This window comes from Tinamus guttatus, unplaced genomic scaffold (assembly GCF_059628265.1).
Source record: "Tinamus guttatus ecotype Peru unplaced genomic scaffold, ASM5962826v1 Tinamus_guttatus_pri_ptg000027l, whole genome shotgun sequence".
In the NCBI taxonomy this organism is placed as follows: domain Eukaryota; kingdom Metazoa; phylum Chordata; class Aves; order Tinamiformes; family Tinamidae; genus Tinamus; species Tinamus guttatus.
The window spans coordinates 7,060,808-7,077,544 of record NW_028288561.1 but is presented as its reverse complement, the minus strand read 5'-3'; the positions used below and the strand labels follow the sequence as shown (position 1 = coordinate 7,077,544).

Sequence of the window (16,737 nt, the reverse complement as noted above, 5' to 3'; positions counted from 1 at the left end):
GCACCTCGAAGCGGCACCTTCCCCTTCGGTCCCTCCCTGTGCAACTGGGTGCCCTGGGCCCTTGCAGCTCCCTATTTCCACAGACCTGTCATCATCCTATGGATTTTTCTTTCCTTTTTGGAAAGAGCGCCCCATCCCTGCTTTCCAATCGGATGCTTTCCGTCTCAGGGATGCCACCTCGTGGAAAGAGGCACCTGGTCCCTCTGCAACAAGGCCAGGAGAGCCAGCCTTGGGTACAGCAGTGGCTCATGGCTGCCAAGGGCTTCTCAGCCTCTCCTCTCCTTGCAAACGTGTTTTTTTAATGTGGCATTTAAAGCACGGGGGGAAATTACTGGAGGTTACAGGAAAGTCAAAGTGGGCTCTTCCCACTATTCCCAACCAGCTGCTTTAGAGGTGGCTTAAGAAAATCCCGCTTGCAGCAGCAGCCTGTACGAAAAGAGCAGCTGTGAGATGAGTTCTGGTCAGTCCTCTGCACGGTCCGGCTGGCTGGTGCTGGGCAATCTTGCAGCACATGGGAGAAGGGGAAACAAGGCACTTTGCATCCGGCCCCACGTCTGCCTATGTGCGTTTAATAATTTAAGACGAGTTTCATGCCCCTCCTGGCCGCCTCAGCAGGCACTTTGGGCCACTCTAAAACATTGATGAAGCTTCAGAAAGGCTGCAAGAGGAATCCGCACCCCAGGCGCTGAGCGGGGGCAATTGGAGCCGCTCGCTGCCCTTGTGCGCTCGGAGCAAGTGGAGGCAGCGGCCGCAGGATCCCCCGTGTGCCGGGCACAGCCCCAGCGCATCGCCCTGCGCTCCGGCACGTGGCCGCTCGGCAGCAGGAGGCCTCTCCAGCTTGGCAGCACAAGGAGAGGGGCAGTGGTCCTGTACGAGTGCGCATGGATGCTCTTCCAGAAGGGAAGGGATGCTGAGTGCCAGCAGGGTGAGGAGAAGGACCCGTGGGGGTGCATTGCACCACGTGTGGGCTGAGCTCAGCATGCAACTCATTACAGGGATGTCAGTAACAGCAACACTTCCCTTTGCTTCCTCATCAATTACTGATATCCCCTATGCATAGTACTGAGCCTTAACTCTGTGTGGCCAGGAAGGTCCTGCCAGCTCACATTGACTCAAAAGGTGTGGGGACACCGAAATTATTCTGGTAGCATTTGGAGCTGCACCCTGTTATGGATGAGGGCCAAGTGAAGGTCTCGTGGCTTTACATCCTGTTCCCTTGGAAGTCAATGAACACATTGCTACTGGGGAACACATTTACTGGAAAGGTTAAATGACACTTCCAGCCACTTCAAGCCTTATCATGGGAGGTTACCCAAGTTGGTCCTGCTGCTGGAGGCCTGGACCAGCTTTCCGTGGTAGGCGCAGGAACGACGCACCACCAAGTCCATGGCATGATCGTGGAAAGCGGGCTCAGCACCGAGCAAGGTCTCTGTCCCGGGGGCTGCGTCCCGACAGCATCACAACACCCAGCACGTCTCACCTTGCAAAGCCCTTCTGTTTTCTACTGCGTCTAACACAGACCTATAAATCACTGCCAGAGACGGGCTGCAATGATTAGCCTGCCAAAGCTATGCACTTCCAGATGATCCATCAAATATAGTCCCCAAATGTCCCCGGAGCAGAGCCTGATTGCCTGCCTGGCCTCTCTGACAGGAGATGCGGAGGCTCCAGCAGGGCTCTGGGACATGTCTGGAGATGCACGTGTCTCCTCGAGGTGGGCAGGGTGTCCCTGACATCCCCAAAGACGGAGGGAGGGGAAGCAAGGGACTGCTGGTCTCCTGGGACTTGATAGCCAGGCCCTGCATCCCTTGAAGCAGAACTGAGGTGTGCAGAATGCCCCCGAGGTGCAACGTGCTCCTGAGGACGAGCAGAGAGGCTGGGGCTGCCACTGTGTGCAGTGAGGATGAGGAAGGGGTGAAGACGGGAGCTCTGCTAGCCCTGGCCTCCTTGTCTTTGGTCTGGGCTTCGTGCACAACGAGCTGGCAATGCAAAAAGCTCAGGATAAAAGAGTAAAAAGATAAAAACCCTCTTTCTCCTCCTTGGGAAATAAATGACCTTGAGGATGGTCGAGTCTTGGGGATTCTAAATGACCCCTCGCCTGGCACCCTTTGCAAAGCTTATATCCTCCAAGCGCTTTCCACCCTTCCAGCCGCTGTGGATGTCTGCCCAGGGAGCACTTAGGTGCGATGAGCCTGGGCACGGGCAGCTCTCGGTCAGGGCTTTTTGGCAGTTTACACCAAAACTCCCATTTCAATGTTTTGTAAAAGAAAAAACAGTCCAAAAAAAAAAAGAAGAAAATAAAGAAAAAAAAGAAAATAGCTTTTTATATTTAGGAGATTTTCTTTGTTTCAGTAACAAAAAGATAAAATAATTAGTTTAATGCAAGCTACTGCCCTGCTTAACTCATGACACCTGGGTTAAGGGCCACCTGGGACCTTTAGAAGCTTTTTTTGCTTGTTTGTTTCCGTCTTTTTCTTTTCTTTTTTTTTTCTGACTTTCTTGCCGAATCAAACACAGAAATCTGCTGTATTTCTGCACTGCTCATCTCTCAGGGAGAGAGATGTGTCAGAGCTGTTATCTCTTGCAGCACAGGCTTTCTCTTCTGATGACAACCCCCAGGCCCTACATATTCATGCAGGCTGTTCTTCAGCGTGGGGGCTGGTGGGAGGCAGGTGTTTGATGAGGTGCAAAGCACTTAATGGGAGCAGTTAAAAGCAGGTGTTTGAGGGGTTTGGTTTTTGGTTCTAGGGAGATCAATTCTGGGGTGGATTCTGCGCTCGCAAGGCTAGAAGAGCTACCAGGATAAACCCAGGTTGGTTTTACTGCTTAAAAAGCTGCAGGTCGGTTCTCAAGGGGGTTATGGAGAGGTGGCCATGGGGTGCAAAGAGGTTATCCTGGAGCAGCCTTGTCCCCAAGGATGGGGCCTAGGGTGCAGGGGGAGCTGGATGTTATGGGGTCCTGGTCCCCATGGAATGGGATGAGGCAGGAAAGCAAGGAGGTCAGGAGGGGCTATGTGAGTGCTGCTGGGCATGGGGAATGACTAGGAGATAAATTTATAGAGCCTAGAAAAAAAAAAAAAAGGAAGACTCAGGGGCAACATGGTCGCAGGCTAAAAATACCTTCAAGGTAACTGTATAAATGAAGAAAGGGAATTGTGTGTGGTCTCTAAGGAGGCTAGAGAAAGAGCTGGAGGCTAATGAAGGGGAAAGTAGAGGCTGGAGTTTGAGAAAGAGGTATGAGCCATGGGGAACTGGTTGGGGAAGGGACTATGAGGAGACCTGAAGGGGCAAGGGGACACTGTTGGTTGGGTGCAGGGAGATCAGGATGGATGTGGGTCCCTGAGTGACAGAGGGACCCTAGGTGGGCTGCCCAGCTTGTGCTGGGAGGTGTTCTGCAAGCCAGAGCGATTTGAGCCCTTTCTGGGGGGTGTTTTCAGCTCTGTGGGCGCTCTGAGCGTGCCCCTTCCTTCATGTGTCTGGGTAAGTCCCTCTTACTTCCAGCTTTACAGTGAGGCCAGCAAGGCATAAATTAATACTTAAGCTTCATAAATTTTGATCATGCTTAGAAGGAACAAGCACGACTCTTCCAGGTTAGATGGGTGCATGTGTGTCTCCCTGCAGGGTTGATCCTGTGCAATGTGATAAGTCATTTTCATAAGATGGGGAGACTTCTGTTCATGTTGTCAGGCTCTTCCAGCTGCAGGTCTAGCCAATCCTATGGAGTGTTATTTTGTCCTGATACTTGCTGGAGATGGCTCCAAGAGCTGGGAGTGAAGAACAGGACAAAGAAGGATGGGGTGCAGAAATCTTGCATCCAGTAAATAGATAATACAGAACAAATAGCTTTGCCAGCAGCAGCACTAATGAAGCATTGTTTTTTATTAACATGTTGAGCATGAGTGCCAACTGAAGCATTTTAATGTTAGGGGTATTTTCTCGTGATCCCCTTCTCTGGTGTCTAATGAAGATGAGTTCACCCTTCAGGATCCCCTTTAAAGGGAAGGAGGAATTGCTTCTCTTCCTGTGAAAATTGATGCAGACTTAATTAGCTTTGAGGTTGCTGACTGTTAAATGTGATTGGAACTGGATGGCAGTCTGGTATCTCTTCCTTCTAGGTTGGCAAAAAAGTTGGTGCTGATGTGGCTGGAAGTGAGTGCCAAGAGAGGCCCTTGCTCTTTGGAACCTGCTTTTTCATGGTGATCTCCCCACACCAGTGTTCATCCCATGGGAGTAGCACTCATTGCTGTGTCCTGACCAGCTGCATGGCCTGGAGTGACCATCCCCTTTTGGGATGCTCACCCATAGCAGAAGGCTCAGGTCAAACCATCCCTGGCTACAGGAGAGAGATTTCTCAAATCTGTGAGACATGGCTACTGCACCTGCCATTAACCCTGTGTCCTTAGCGACTACAGATTTATAATGTGCTTTTAATCCCTTTCTCAATCCAATAAACGGGGCATGGATCTTCAATCTAATTTAAGCTTGTTCAGCCAATTTCTGTCTCTTACTGAAGGCCCATTTCCTTATAGCTCAATTAAAAGCAGTGATAAGCAGGCTCCCTTCTAATTTACTTTACTGTGCACTCATCTTAACACTTTCCTCCCCACCATGCTCCTGGTTCTCTGCAGCTGCCTCCAAATCTCCCCCTCACTCAGGATGAAGCCTCTGAGTGCTGGCTTATGCTCCAAGTGGAATTTATTGTCCCCTTTGCATTGGTCATCTTTGCCTTGAGTTACACTTGGTGCACTCCAGTGCTGCTCTACTCCAAAGGTTTTTTAATGTGGATTCCCTTGGAAGTTCCTAGTGGACATTTTGCTGGTCTGGTGACCAGCTGCTGTTGAGCCTTCCCATCTTTCAGGGAAAGACCCTACTTGAGACTATATACTTTAGTGGTGGGAAGGGGCTGCTACCATCTGACTTTCTTGGATCATCTGCTGGGTTCTTCATTTAGACACAAAAACTTCTCTTACTGGTGGTATAAGGGTAGAGGCATCTTCTGAAGTGGTGTTCTTCTCCCACACTTGGGGGAGCAACCCTTGTTGCTCAAACCCTACCCTTGGGGAGCAACAGCTCCCAGGATGGGTCCATCTTTATAAATTGAGCTTTTTATTTTATTTTATTTTTTAGGTCAGGTTTTCTGCTTTCAAAGTCAAAAACACCTTGACATGCATTGGCAAAAGTCACGGTTAACCCAAAAGTCAACTCTATTTATCATCACAAGGCCTGGGACTAATCAATAAATGTGGCATCCAGGGGACTTGTTTGAGATTGTGGCTGCAAGAGACACAGCTGGGGAGACAGAGGGATGTATGTGGGGTGGGAAATGACTGATCCGTTTGCGCCTTCACTCTCATGGGGTTAGTGCTAGAATGGTGTAGCCATTGGGGAGCTAAGCTCCAAGCAAGGTGAGATGAAGCCATCTGCCTTGGGTTTTGGACATAGCTCCAGGAACAAGCTGAGCATTACAAACCCAGGCAATGTTGTCATAGCTTGTGCAAACCACCAGTTGTTGTGCAGGCTTGAAGAAAGGGCATCAATTGTGCACTCCAAATGTGGAATGACTCCAGGGATATATTCCCGCATTTCACACCAGTCGTCTCTTACTATGTCTCAAAAATTGCCAAAGGACAGAGCATGAACTTCCTGTATCTTCATATAGCTTGATAGCTCAGACCCTGCAGGCAAGACAAAACCTATCTGCTGTGGCATTTGTGTTTTAAAGCTATCAGCAGTGTTGAAAGTAAAGAACTGACTCAATTCTGTTTGTTTGTGGAGACATAATGTCCTTGGATCAGGCAAAAGCACCTTCCTAGTGCTGGTTTTATTTCATTAATTCACACAATGTTAGCGGCTGTGTCTTTTCTTCTGTCCTTCAGCAGAAGTAACAACGTAACAAACCTCATCTTCACAACTGGCTGCATCTTAGTTCTTTGAGTATTTGTAGCCTAGTCGTTTCCATGAGATTGCCGCTACTATGGACTCAGGGTATGCTAGGTGCTGTGCAAGAGTGTATTTAGGTCTCTTAACAGCTTGCAGGCTGAAGGAATGGGCAGTAAAGTGAGCAGTGATGTGGTCAGGCCCAGGGCATATTGATGGAAGGACCAAAGAACAGCTCTTCTGCCACCCTGGGCAAAGCCTCTTCCACTTGGCCAAGCTGCTTCTACACACACTCCCATTATACTCCATGTTAAGTCATGAAATATCTCTTGAGAAGGAGTTGAGCATGTCTGAAACACCAAAGGGCAAGGGAGTGATGGAGCAAGGCTGGAATGGATCATCTAAGGTTTCAGGCCTTTTCCATCTCCTCTGAATTGGTCTTTTTGCAGTAGATGCAGTTGAGTTTCCACTGTCCAGGGGAAGAACACCCTTGGTATCATTATTCAAGTGTCCTTGCTTGTCTTAATCTTGCTTTTTATCTCCATCCAAAGTGAAGAAACAACCCCTGAGAGCTGGTACAATCTCACTCTGACATCTCATGCAGCCCACCTAGAGCTTAGGAGAGAAGAAATCCCATCCTTTGCCTTGGTCCACTTCTATTTTTGTGATGGGCTCAGACCGGCGACCCCAAAAGCTTCAGTGCAACATGGCAAACAACTAACTAATTAAGCAAAGAGGAGCGAGATGAATTTAGATTCTTCTTTAGAGCTCACAGACTATTTGTAGTCTTGAGTTTGTTAATTGAAAATTGCTTCCTCTGTGTGTTGTTGGCCTTTTTGTGGAGGGGGATATTTCCTGCTTTTGGACTGTGTAGCTGGATCTATAATAATGCACTTTGTACATTAGTGCCAGGCACATTTGTAATTGGCTACCCTATTAAAGAACAATAATGATCTTACAAGTGTTCACAAATAATGAATAGAATGGCCCCTCGCTGAATTGAGTAATTTATTCGCTGACATACTTGCAGATCTGTTTTTCTGTTATTTAACCCAGCTTTAGTTTTCTGCCTGACTTGCAGAGATGACTTTTTAGCTATGTGTCAGCAAGAATGTGGGTCAGAAAAGCATACTGTTCATAAAAATGTAGGGCTGCTCCATGCCGACTCTGCTCTTAATGCACAGGATTGGATTTAGAGAGTAAGTGATGGGAATTCAAGCCTCTGTGGTCCTCTAATCCGTTGGATGCTGGGCTTCTCCTTAGGCATAAGGAAAGAATGTAGAAGGCAAAACCAGGATTGGGGAAATGCTCTCCATAAGTTTTTTTTAATATTTATTTCATATTTAAATATGAAAGTCCTAGAAAAAGTGTCAACACCAGTGGCAGAACTGTGTTTTTCAGCTCTTGCCCCAGGAGCAGACTGGCTGAGCTCCTGTTCTGCTGTGGTTCTGCTGCTTGATGAAATCTTGGGAAACTGTTTTGGTGTTCCCCAAATAACCAAGTTGGGATGAGAGGAAAGATCAGTCTAGGTTCATAGTTATTTACATCTAGAAAGCCTTGTCTTAAAGCATAATTTATTTATGAAGGATGTAAGCGTGGAGCTTGGGCATTGTCCATGATGTGTTGACTTCTACATGATAGAAAACTCCCCCAAGCAGTTGTTGATGGGCTTGGCTTAGCCTCCAAGGCTGGTCTTGAGCTATAGGTTTTCCCATTGCACTGCAATCATCACTTTTAGTGGAGTATAGTTGTATACTGCATATACATCTGCTTTCTCGGGCTTCTCTAGGCTAGAGAAGTGTCTTCCAAGCCCTGTGAAGATGCATGAGGAGGAAATACTCCTTGGGGCATGAAGCCAGTCATGTTATATGAGGTGAAATGGTGAAGTTGGAGCATAATCAAAAGTCTTCATTAAAGAGTTGGGTTTGGTCAGCACATTTGGAAATGGATTCCTTAATTTGGGAGCTTGATTTGCCCAACCTGGTGGCTGTATCAGGATGGAGTTTCAATGCATCAAATAAGCTGAATGGAGTCTGAAGTGTGTGGAAATTGGTTTTGGACCTGAAAATTTGGCTGGTTGAGAGCCCTCCTGTTTGCTTGGAGCCATTGAGAGGGTAACTGGACTTGGGTTCCTCCTGCAAACCCACCCCATCATTCTGCAATGGGAGCACGTTGGAGCTCCGGGGATGCGCATCTCGGCATGGGGTTTGCCCAGTTCTCACACCTGTATTAGCCCTGGGGGCTGTCCCTGAAAGAGCCTCCCTGAGGGAATCTGAGGAGGGAGTACCGGGCCCTGATCTGGATGGAAAGGTGATGAAGAGGGAGGGAGGATGCCAGAGCTGGGGGTGGGGAGAAGAAAATGTCAAAGCTTGATTATTATTATTATTATTATTATTATTATTATTATTATTATTATTTTGGCGAGGGGGAGGTGGATTCTGGGATGCTTTGGGGGAGAATGTTGGTTTCTTTTTATTTTTTAATTTTTGATTTATTTTATTTTTTATTTTTGAGGGCAATGCTGGAGCCTGCTTCGCTGGGGAGAGCTCACAGCCCAGCGCAGGAGCAGCAGCTCGCTTCCCAGGGGGTGCGGGGAATGGCACGGCGTGACATTTTGAGGGCAGGACGGCGGAGCCCGATCCTGGGCGGAGGATGCCGGTGCCCGACGGAGGGCGGAGAGAGCGGGGGTTTGCAAAAGCCTCCTCCTCCGCCCGGGGCCGCCGAGGCCCGCAAAGGGTTAGTGCGGGCGGAGCTGCGGCGGGGCTGAGCACATTGCAGCGGCGGCTGCGGCGGCGGCGGCTGCGCGGGGCGCGGAGCGGCGGCGGGGAGCGGGCGGAGCCGCCCTGCCGCCCCCGGCGCTGCCCGCGGCCCCCGCCGCCGTCATGGTGCAGAAATCCCGCAACGGCGGCGTCTACGCGGGGCCCGCCGGCGAGAAGAAGCTCAAGGTGGGCTTCGTGGGGCTCGACCCCGGCGCGCCGGACTCGAGCCGGGACGGGGCGCTCCTCATCGCCGGCTCCGAGAGCACCAAGCGGGGCAGCATCCTCAGCAAGCCGCGCTCCGGCGTCTCGGGCGGCGGCAAGCCCCCCAAGAGGAATGCTTTCTACCGCAAGCTGCAAAATTTCCTCTACAACGTGCTCGAGAGACCGCGGGGCTGGGCGTTCATCTACCACGCATATGTGTGAGTGAAGGGGGGGACTGGGAGCAGGGGTGGTCGCGGCCGGGACCCCCCTTCCCCTCGTTTATTCCCGCAGTGCCCACGGGGAGCCTGGGCACCCTGCGCTGTCCAGGGCACCCTGTGCCCAGCCTGCACCGTCCAGGGAGGGGGTGTGTGATGGTGAGGGGGAGATACTGGAGACCCAGGAGGGGACCAAGCTGCACCCAGGGCCGGGCCCTGCACCGGTTGCCCCAGCGCGTGGGGCAAGAGGAGGCTTCTGCAGTGCCGGGGCTGGAGCGGCAGCGGGGATGGGTAGGGACGGTGTCTCCGTCTCGCTTTGCGATCACCATAGCAATGCTGGGAGAAGCGAGGAACAAAAAGCGCTGCTCAGGCACCCGTTCTCCTTCCCAACCCCCCCTTCTCCTCTGTCCCCATCTTGGGCTTGGGGTTTGGGGGTGTTTTGGTGGCCCTACACTGGCTTCTGAAGGGTTTTATGTTCCCTCCGCCTCTGTGGGAAGCGTCTGAATTGGAGATGTGTCTAGAAAGAAATGCTAATCAGTGTCTGGGGCTTCCTGAGGCTCAGAGCAGGAGCGGTAAACAAAGGAGCATCCCGGGGTGTGTGTCTCCCCTCTCTTTCATTTTTGTCACCAGAAATGGTCACACCTGACCCACCGTTTGACCAACAAACACCCCCTTGGAGGGCTTTGCTGCATGAGGAGCACCGGTGACTTCTGTTGTTTCAGGGATTACAAAAGGAGGGTCAGGATAAATTGCTGCGTTGATGCAACTCCCTCCCTTCTGGGACTGTCCCTGGTCCCACCAGGCTCTTCTGCAGGCCTGGGTGCCATGAGACAGGCACTCAGGTGCTCTGTTCCTTGGTCTAGGTGTTTTTTGTGTGTACATGGTTTCCAGGCTGGTTAGGGCCTCTCTCAGCCTTGACAAGGGGATTTTTTTCTCTCTATTCTTCTCTCTGCTTTTGCATAATAATAGTCGCAGACAAGGTGGTGGCTTTCCTGAGCAACATTTTCTGGTGCTCAGCCATTTTGTACATTGAGGCCTTTTGGGGAGGCTTCAGTCCAAGAGATGAAATGCTGCCTGGGTTGAAGGGAAGTGGGAGCCTTGTCCCCTCAAAGGGGCTTGAGTTATTGTGGGAGCTTGTCTTCTGCACAGGAAGATGGGAAAGGGCCGAAGGGAGGAACTGTGGAGCTCACTTGCTGCTCCAGTTAGCAGACCTGAGTCCAGCACCAGGAGACCTGAGCATCCTCCATGCTCAGTGGGGCCCCCTCTGGATCTGGAAGTGGCTTGTGTTGTGAAATCCTGCAGGATTTTGCAGGTGGATCAGGAGCTTGTGTTGCCTGGCTTGTGGCAGATCCATCCTCGCGTTTGACATGGGCTGCGTGCTATGAAACCCTCGTGAAATCCCAGCGGGGCGATGCTGGGGTGGCAACGAGGGAAGTGCAAAGGGCTGAAAGCCAAGAAGCAGGTGCAGCCCAGGACTGCACGAGCTTTATAAGCTTCTTTGACGTCTTCAGCAACTCTGTCTTAACTTCAGACGTGTGTTGCTGTCCGGAGTGGCAGCTGGCAGTTGCTTGGGCCTGCTCCCCAACAGAGCTGTCACAGCAAGTGATGCTCACGAGGCAGGACTGGGTCACCCTGGCCAGGGCTTGCTTTCCCTTGCGTGCTGCCACCTGGCCTTGGCAGCTTGCTGATATATTACTTAAAAAATGCGATCATCATCACGCAAAGTTACTGGGATAAAGCCTATGCACCAGTTATTCCTTTAGCAGAGCACTGAGATTGCCCAAGTGAGACCAGCCCTGCTGTGTTTATAGTGTTTGTTGGAGAGGTGGGGGGATAGTGTCCAGGGTTTCTGTAAGCTGGACCGGCAGGCAAGAGGCTTTAGTGCACACCAAAAGTGACTGGTTCAAGGTCATAAAGTTTGTCTGGGAGAACTGAAGTCAGCTCAGGAGTCCTCGGTGCCAGTGCAGTGTCCCACCATGCTGCCTTCTGCCTGAAGCCCCATTTTGTGCTGGAGCCTTGAACAGGGACTTGCCATTCACCTTGATGCTGAGTGTGCAGCTGCTGGAGTCCTAAAGGAGACTCTGGATCTGGGAGCCCCGTCCTGCTGGCTGGCTTGGACACTGCACGACATAATCCCTCCGTAACTGGCGTCAGCCTAAAAAAAAACACCCATCCCTCGGCTCCGCTTCTCCCATGGACTTTTTTGCGCTAAGAGTTAGGGAGCATTTCCAGCACAAGTGAGTCCTTGCCCTGCAGCACTGGATTATGGCTTGCGCAGGCGGCTGCCCCTAGACCCAGCTGCATTTCCAGGTGTGGAATCGGCTCCTATTACCCCCGGGTCTGTGTCCACAGGCGTTTTGGCTCCCCAGGGCTCGCGAGCACGGGAGCTGCCTTGGCCGTGGCACAGCATGCAGCAGTGCCCGGGCAGCTCCTCCTCCGATCGCCTCCCTGCGTCTCGGCATTAAAGCACAAGCAGCGGCTCCTCCAGCTTAAAGGTGTTTAACAGATACGAGAGGTGCCCTCTGGAAGTGCCTCTAGTTAAATATGTGCCTGCAGAGGCTGATGTTGCCCAGGGCATTTGGCTACCTTGGGATTTGGGTGCAAAGCATTTGTTCCCAGTGCTGCATCTTGGCTCCTGTTTGTCTGTTTTCTTTCTCTTTTTTTTTTTTTTCCTTTCTGTTGCTGCTCATTCCCCTTTGCACCATTTAATGCATGAGAAAATAGGGAAATTCCATGCAAATTCCGCCCCCCAACCCGCCCCCCCAATCCCGGCTCAAGTTTATCATTGCAGCCTCATCTCAGACGTGTCTGTAAGAAGGGTATTAACCTCCACGAGCAAAGGCAGCCTTTTACATTCCTGTGTTGTGGTTTGATTTTTGTACTTAACAGCTCCTCCCACACCGACTCTTCCCGGTGACCTGTTCATGATATATATGTATGCACACATAAATATATATTTATGTCCCCTAAGCCAGGGCACTGGTGCCAGCTTTACCTGCCCAGCCCTGCATCCCTATGGGTGGTTAAGCCTGGCAGGGCCTCCTTTTGGAGTGTGGCTGGAGGTGGATCCTGAGTCGTGGGCGTGTAGGCCTCCTGTATCCCAGGGAGCTTGGGAAGATGGGAATCTTCCAATCCTCTCGGATTCAGGCTTTTTCTTTTCTTTTTCTTCTTCTTTTTTTTTTTTTTCTCCTCTCCTTTGGTGGGCAGAGCCTTAGTGCTGCAGCACGTGGCCTCGTTCTGCTCGATCTGCAGCTGAAATTTGAAAAGTTGAGCCCTGCATAAAGGACAGCCTAGGTTTTCAGTGGAAGGTTCTCTGCTCAAGGAGACCTTTTACCTCCAAAATGATTCTGTTTTACTACTTTTGATGGTCCAAAAATATTTTTTTCTCCTTGTCTTTGTCCCTTGCTCACCGTAACCTGCTCTGTATTTTCTGAGTTCCCAGCTCCAACAGCTGAAAGTGATTTTTTTTTTTTCCTCTGCCTCTCATCTCCCCCTTTTTTCTTTCCCCCCGCTATCATGCATTTTATTTCAGGAGAGACTGTTATGCTCAGTGCTAATCCAAGCCAGGTGCTTATGCTGGCGCCCACCTAACCTAAATGTGTCTGGAGATGCTTTTCCTGATCATCCGTGTGAGCTGCTCGCGTTCAGCTCCTGAGCTCAAGGGAGGGCTGGGCTTGAGGCAGGAATAAGAAAGTGCAAAATATCCCCTTGCTTAGACACTTCTAAAGCTGTGCGGGCAGGGCAAATGAAATTCTTGCATTTCCTGTTTTCTGACTTTGAATTTGCAACCTGAATGTGTCTTCTAGGTGAGTTAAAAATAGTTTGGGTGCATTTTTCCTCTGCATAGTGTGTACCATGCACTGAGTTAATTAAGCATGGGCATGGCTTTAAATTCCAATGAAGGTGGTGGTTTGCACTTGCTCTGCCTAATGTGATTATAATTTTCTCTTGCCATGCCTGAACCACTTTTCCTTTGCCATTTGAGCCCTATGTCAGGTCCATCTCCCAAAAGCTGGGAATCTCCAGCTGTTTTGCTGCTGCCTTATTTGGATTTTGTATCAGTTCTTTTTTTGCACTTTATTTTTTTTAGTATTTGCTTTAAAGCATTCTCTGACTGTGAATAAATGTTGTTTTTTCCCATGTTGCTCAGCCCCAAGCCCAGGGGGCTCATGGTTCATGGCAAGTGCTTGCCCACAGTGACACATCCACCTACAGTCACAGTGTCCCCAACCTTTCAGCCCATCTGTCACTGACCGGCAGGGCCACCCTCATCCCAGTGCTGTACTCGCTTATGCAAGTGTGGTCTGTTTGCTTGGGCTGCTGCTGCCAGCTCAAACATGCTGATGCTGAGTGTGCCAGCCTGTAAGGAAAAGGGAATATCGGTGCCAGGCCTGTGATGTGCTCCAGGAGCCGGGATGCTGGGTCAGCTCTGCGCAGGCTGAAGTGCTGTGCTGGGCAATCGGAGGCTTCTTCTTGTTCCTACCTGGGATAAAGCTGCATCTTGCAGGAGAGATGGAGCCAGCCTGGGCTCCCTCTGCGTCTCCTTCCAAGCTGCTTTCTCACCCTTAATGCCATCCTTCCCTCTCTTGATATTGGGTGACAGAGAAGGTTGTGAAGGGACATGCAGATTTATAGTAGAGCATGAGCTATAGTCATCCTCCTTTTTATCTCATCTCAACACAGACATATTCTCTTAGTTGTTGTACTTTGTCTTCCAGCGCTAGCCCTTGTGTTTGCTGTCCTGCCAAGGAGAACTAGCTAAAACCACTTGGAAAGCACATGAATGTCATGGGAGGAGGTTGAGGCTGATGCAGAGTCTTCGGATCACAGTTTCCCTGGAACGCTCCTCATGACTGTTTCCCCCATTTGGAGACTGTGTCCTTGCTGCAGGACAGTGTGGGCAGGCAGAGGCAGGGACAGGCCTTGTTGTTTGAGAATTAGTCTTGGAATCCTTAAATTGGTTCATAGGAGCATCCGTACATGGGTCTGGCTCCCTGCAAAAATATGCAGCACTAGCAAAATTCTGTGCTGGAAAATATTCCTGTTGGAAAGTGGGGTAATTTCAATGAAACCTTGCTTTGTCGGGACTGAATTTGGGATGTTTTATCATTTCCTTTTCCTTTGGTCACAGCTGGAATAGTTCTTTCCCCCTTGATCCAGAGGATCCTGTTAGGCATGGGGCCACATTGCCCATGGAGAGCTCCTGTGTGTGTTGAGTGTCCTGGACCTGCCGGGTTGCTATCACCGCTGCCTCTGGTCTCCAGCCCCAGCAGTCTCAGCCTTGTGGCAGGGAGAGCTCTGCGCCACGATGTCTCACAACCTCCTCTCTTGCTGCTTAGAGCTTGGTGGGAGCAACCTGGTTTCACTTGCTTTAATGTGTCCTGTCCCAGCTGTCACATTCACCCCACACCTGAGCAGAACAAGCCAAGCCTCTGGGTGACCTCCGTTCTGTGTCCCAATGCACCAAAGCTGGATGAGTCTTCCTTTGGCTCTGCTTGTCATAAGAGGAGCTGAGCTGGCTCCTCTGTGGGTTCTTGAGGGACAAGTTCTTCTTTAAAATTGGGGCGACTAGGAGCTGTGCTGTTCTCTTGTATGCAACCTCTTGTAGCGTGGATAGAGGACAAGCTGAGAGTGGCTCTTACAAATAATTTAATTTTGTTTATAGTATGCTTTTTATGGAAAGGTGAGCGTGATTCCCCTTGTCCCGGTGGGAATGCCCTTGATTCCCGATGTATCAAGGAGACGTGAGGTCTTCAGCTCTGAGCAGGATGAGCTCTTTCCTTCTATAGCGATTCACATTGCGATAGGATTATACAATGGCTTTTAGCTCCCAGCAGCCAAAAAGGAATAACATTTTGAGAAGAGATTTTTGTCAGGGCCTTAACCAAATTTCCTGAATGTATTTAGAAATGAGCTGCATTCCAAGGTGATTTGATTCGTGAGCACACTGGTGAAATTAGTTAATGTAGAAAGGCAGCCAAATGTGATGCCGGTGGATCGATGCATAGTCCAGCCAGGGTGGCTCCATACATTTAAATGGCTCCTAACAGCATTCCTGGTCTGAAACACTTGGGCTGCTCCAATGCTCACCCATGACAAAGGATGTTCCTCCTGGGACTGCGGGAGTAGTTATTTAAGTGTAGCCTCTCAGTGGATGTTGCCATCCATGCAGAGAAAGGAAAATGTCACTTTTTACCAGTAAGAATGAGCTAGGTGATATCATCAACTTGCTGAAGTTGCCAGGTGACCTCGACTCCTCATGCAGTCCTCTCAGCCTCACCCCGGGGAAGCTGTGAATGCAGCATCCTATGATGTATAATTTGGAGATGCTTCTGGAGGTCATGTGCATTTATTCTAAAGCACTGAATTAATTAAATACAGGGCTGTGTGATGGGGAATATTTCACGTGGAAGTCATTGGCTGGGATGGAGAGCTGCTTTTTTGCTACTTCTGGGCTTTTTAACTGTCTAGCTGCCAATAATCAAGGAAGGCATTTCTCCATCTATCTGTGATCTTGCTTCAGTACCACTCCAATCTCTAATGGGTTTTTGGACATATCCTGGGTGGCTGGTTTATTTTCTTATGGTTTTTATGGTTCTTCTGAACCAGGTGTCCCCATGCAGGTTTGCATTTACCCAGCATTTGAGAGACTCTTTTCATAGAGGCCTCTATAGTAATTCCCAAGCAATGAATAGACCTTGTGCCAGGGGAAATCAGCTGATAATCAAACCTCTTAAACATGGGTTGCTCTTGTGCTTTGACCATTGCTGACCATTGGACACAATGGTCAGACTTTATTCAAAAATCCTCCTGTCTTAATGCATCTGCTGGGCGGATGGAGCCCAACAAAGGAACATGAGGACAGACAAGGTCAGAGGGAATAACTGCTCTGTTTGGTGCAGGGGGCAACCGCTCCATCTGCAGAGCCCAGCTCTGCGCTGTAGAACAGTTGCCTCTTGGGCCTTTTGGGATAAGATCATCTGCAATGAGGCTGAAGGGGGCAGAGATTTTGCTTTCAGACCTTCATTCCTTGGAATTTGCAAAGGCTTCACTTGGGAGCAAGTGCTGATCCGCTGGGAAGCTCCGGAGCTCGAGTGCTGCATCAAGCATCGAAGCGAGACCAGCTGCGGCGATGGCTGGAGCTGCTGTTGCCCTCCGCAATAGGGCAGGGATCTGAACGCAGGATCTATAGAGACACTGTCACTCTGGAGAGTTATTATGGTGCCCACGGCAAAATCCTGACTCAAAGGTGACTCACACATACCTCTTCTATCTCTGGTGCGAGTGCAGGAGCTCGTGTCTAGGTACCTGCTGCGTGTGGTCGTTGCAGCTTTGGTTAGGGAGCTACAGAAAAACGCAGAAGAGAAATAAGAATTCCTGTCAAATAATCATTGAGATGAATACCAAAGAAAACAATAATCTGTGAATATTAGTGGTGTGCAAGCAACTCAATGGAAACAGAAGTCTCCAGACTTGTGTTCTATATTTCAAGCTGAAAGGAGACAGTCCCTGTCGTAAGGATGTTGCTGCATTGGGCAGTCAAGGCAGATGAACAAAACAGTTGTCAGGGGACTGCTGGTAAATGTTAGGCTCATTCCACTTTTCTTTCTAATGGTATTTGCTCAGCTTCTTTGCTTTTCAATCGGTGGGTTGGTTTCTTTCTGTTCATGTTCACTGGTTTCACAA

At 49.9% G+C, this 16,737-nt stretch overlaps 1 protein-coding gene across 6 annotated transcripts in view; it reads left to right on the top strand.

The window, feature by feature from the left end:
- Positions 1-8,736: 8,736 nt before the first annotated feature.
- The window catches only part of KCNQ2 (potassium voltage-gated channel subfamily Q member 2), a 58,534-nt gene continuing 50,533 nt past the window's right edge, over positions 8,737-16,737 (top strand). For all 6 annotated transcript variants that reach the window (XM_088529280.1, XM_088529268.1, XM_088529259.1 and 3 more), the window contains exon 1: positions 8,737-9,054. In XM_088529280.1, the coding sequence (XP_088385406.1) occupies positions 8,759-9,054 (296 nt within the window). In that variant the 5' untranslated portion in view covers positions 8,737-8,758. The remainder of the gene's footprint in view (positions 9,055-16,737) is intronic.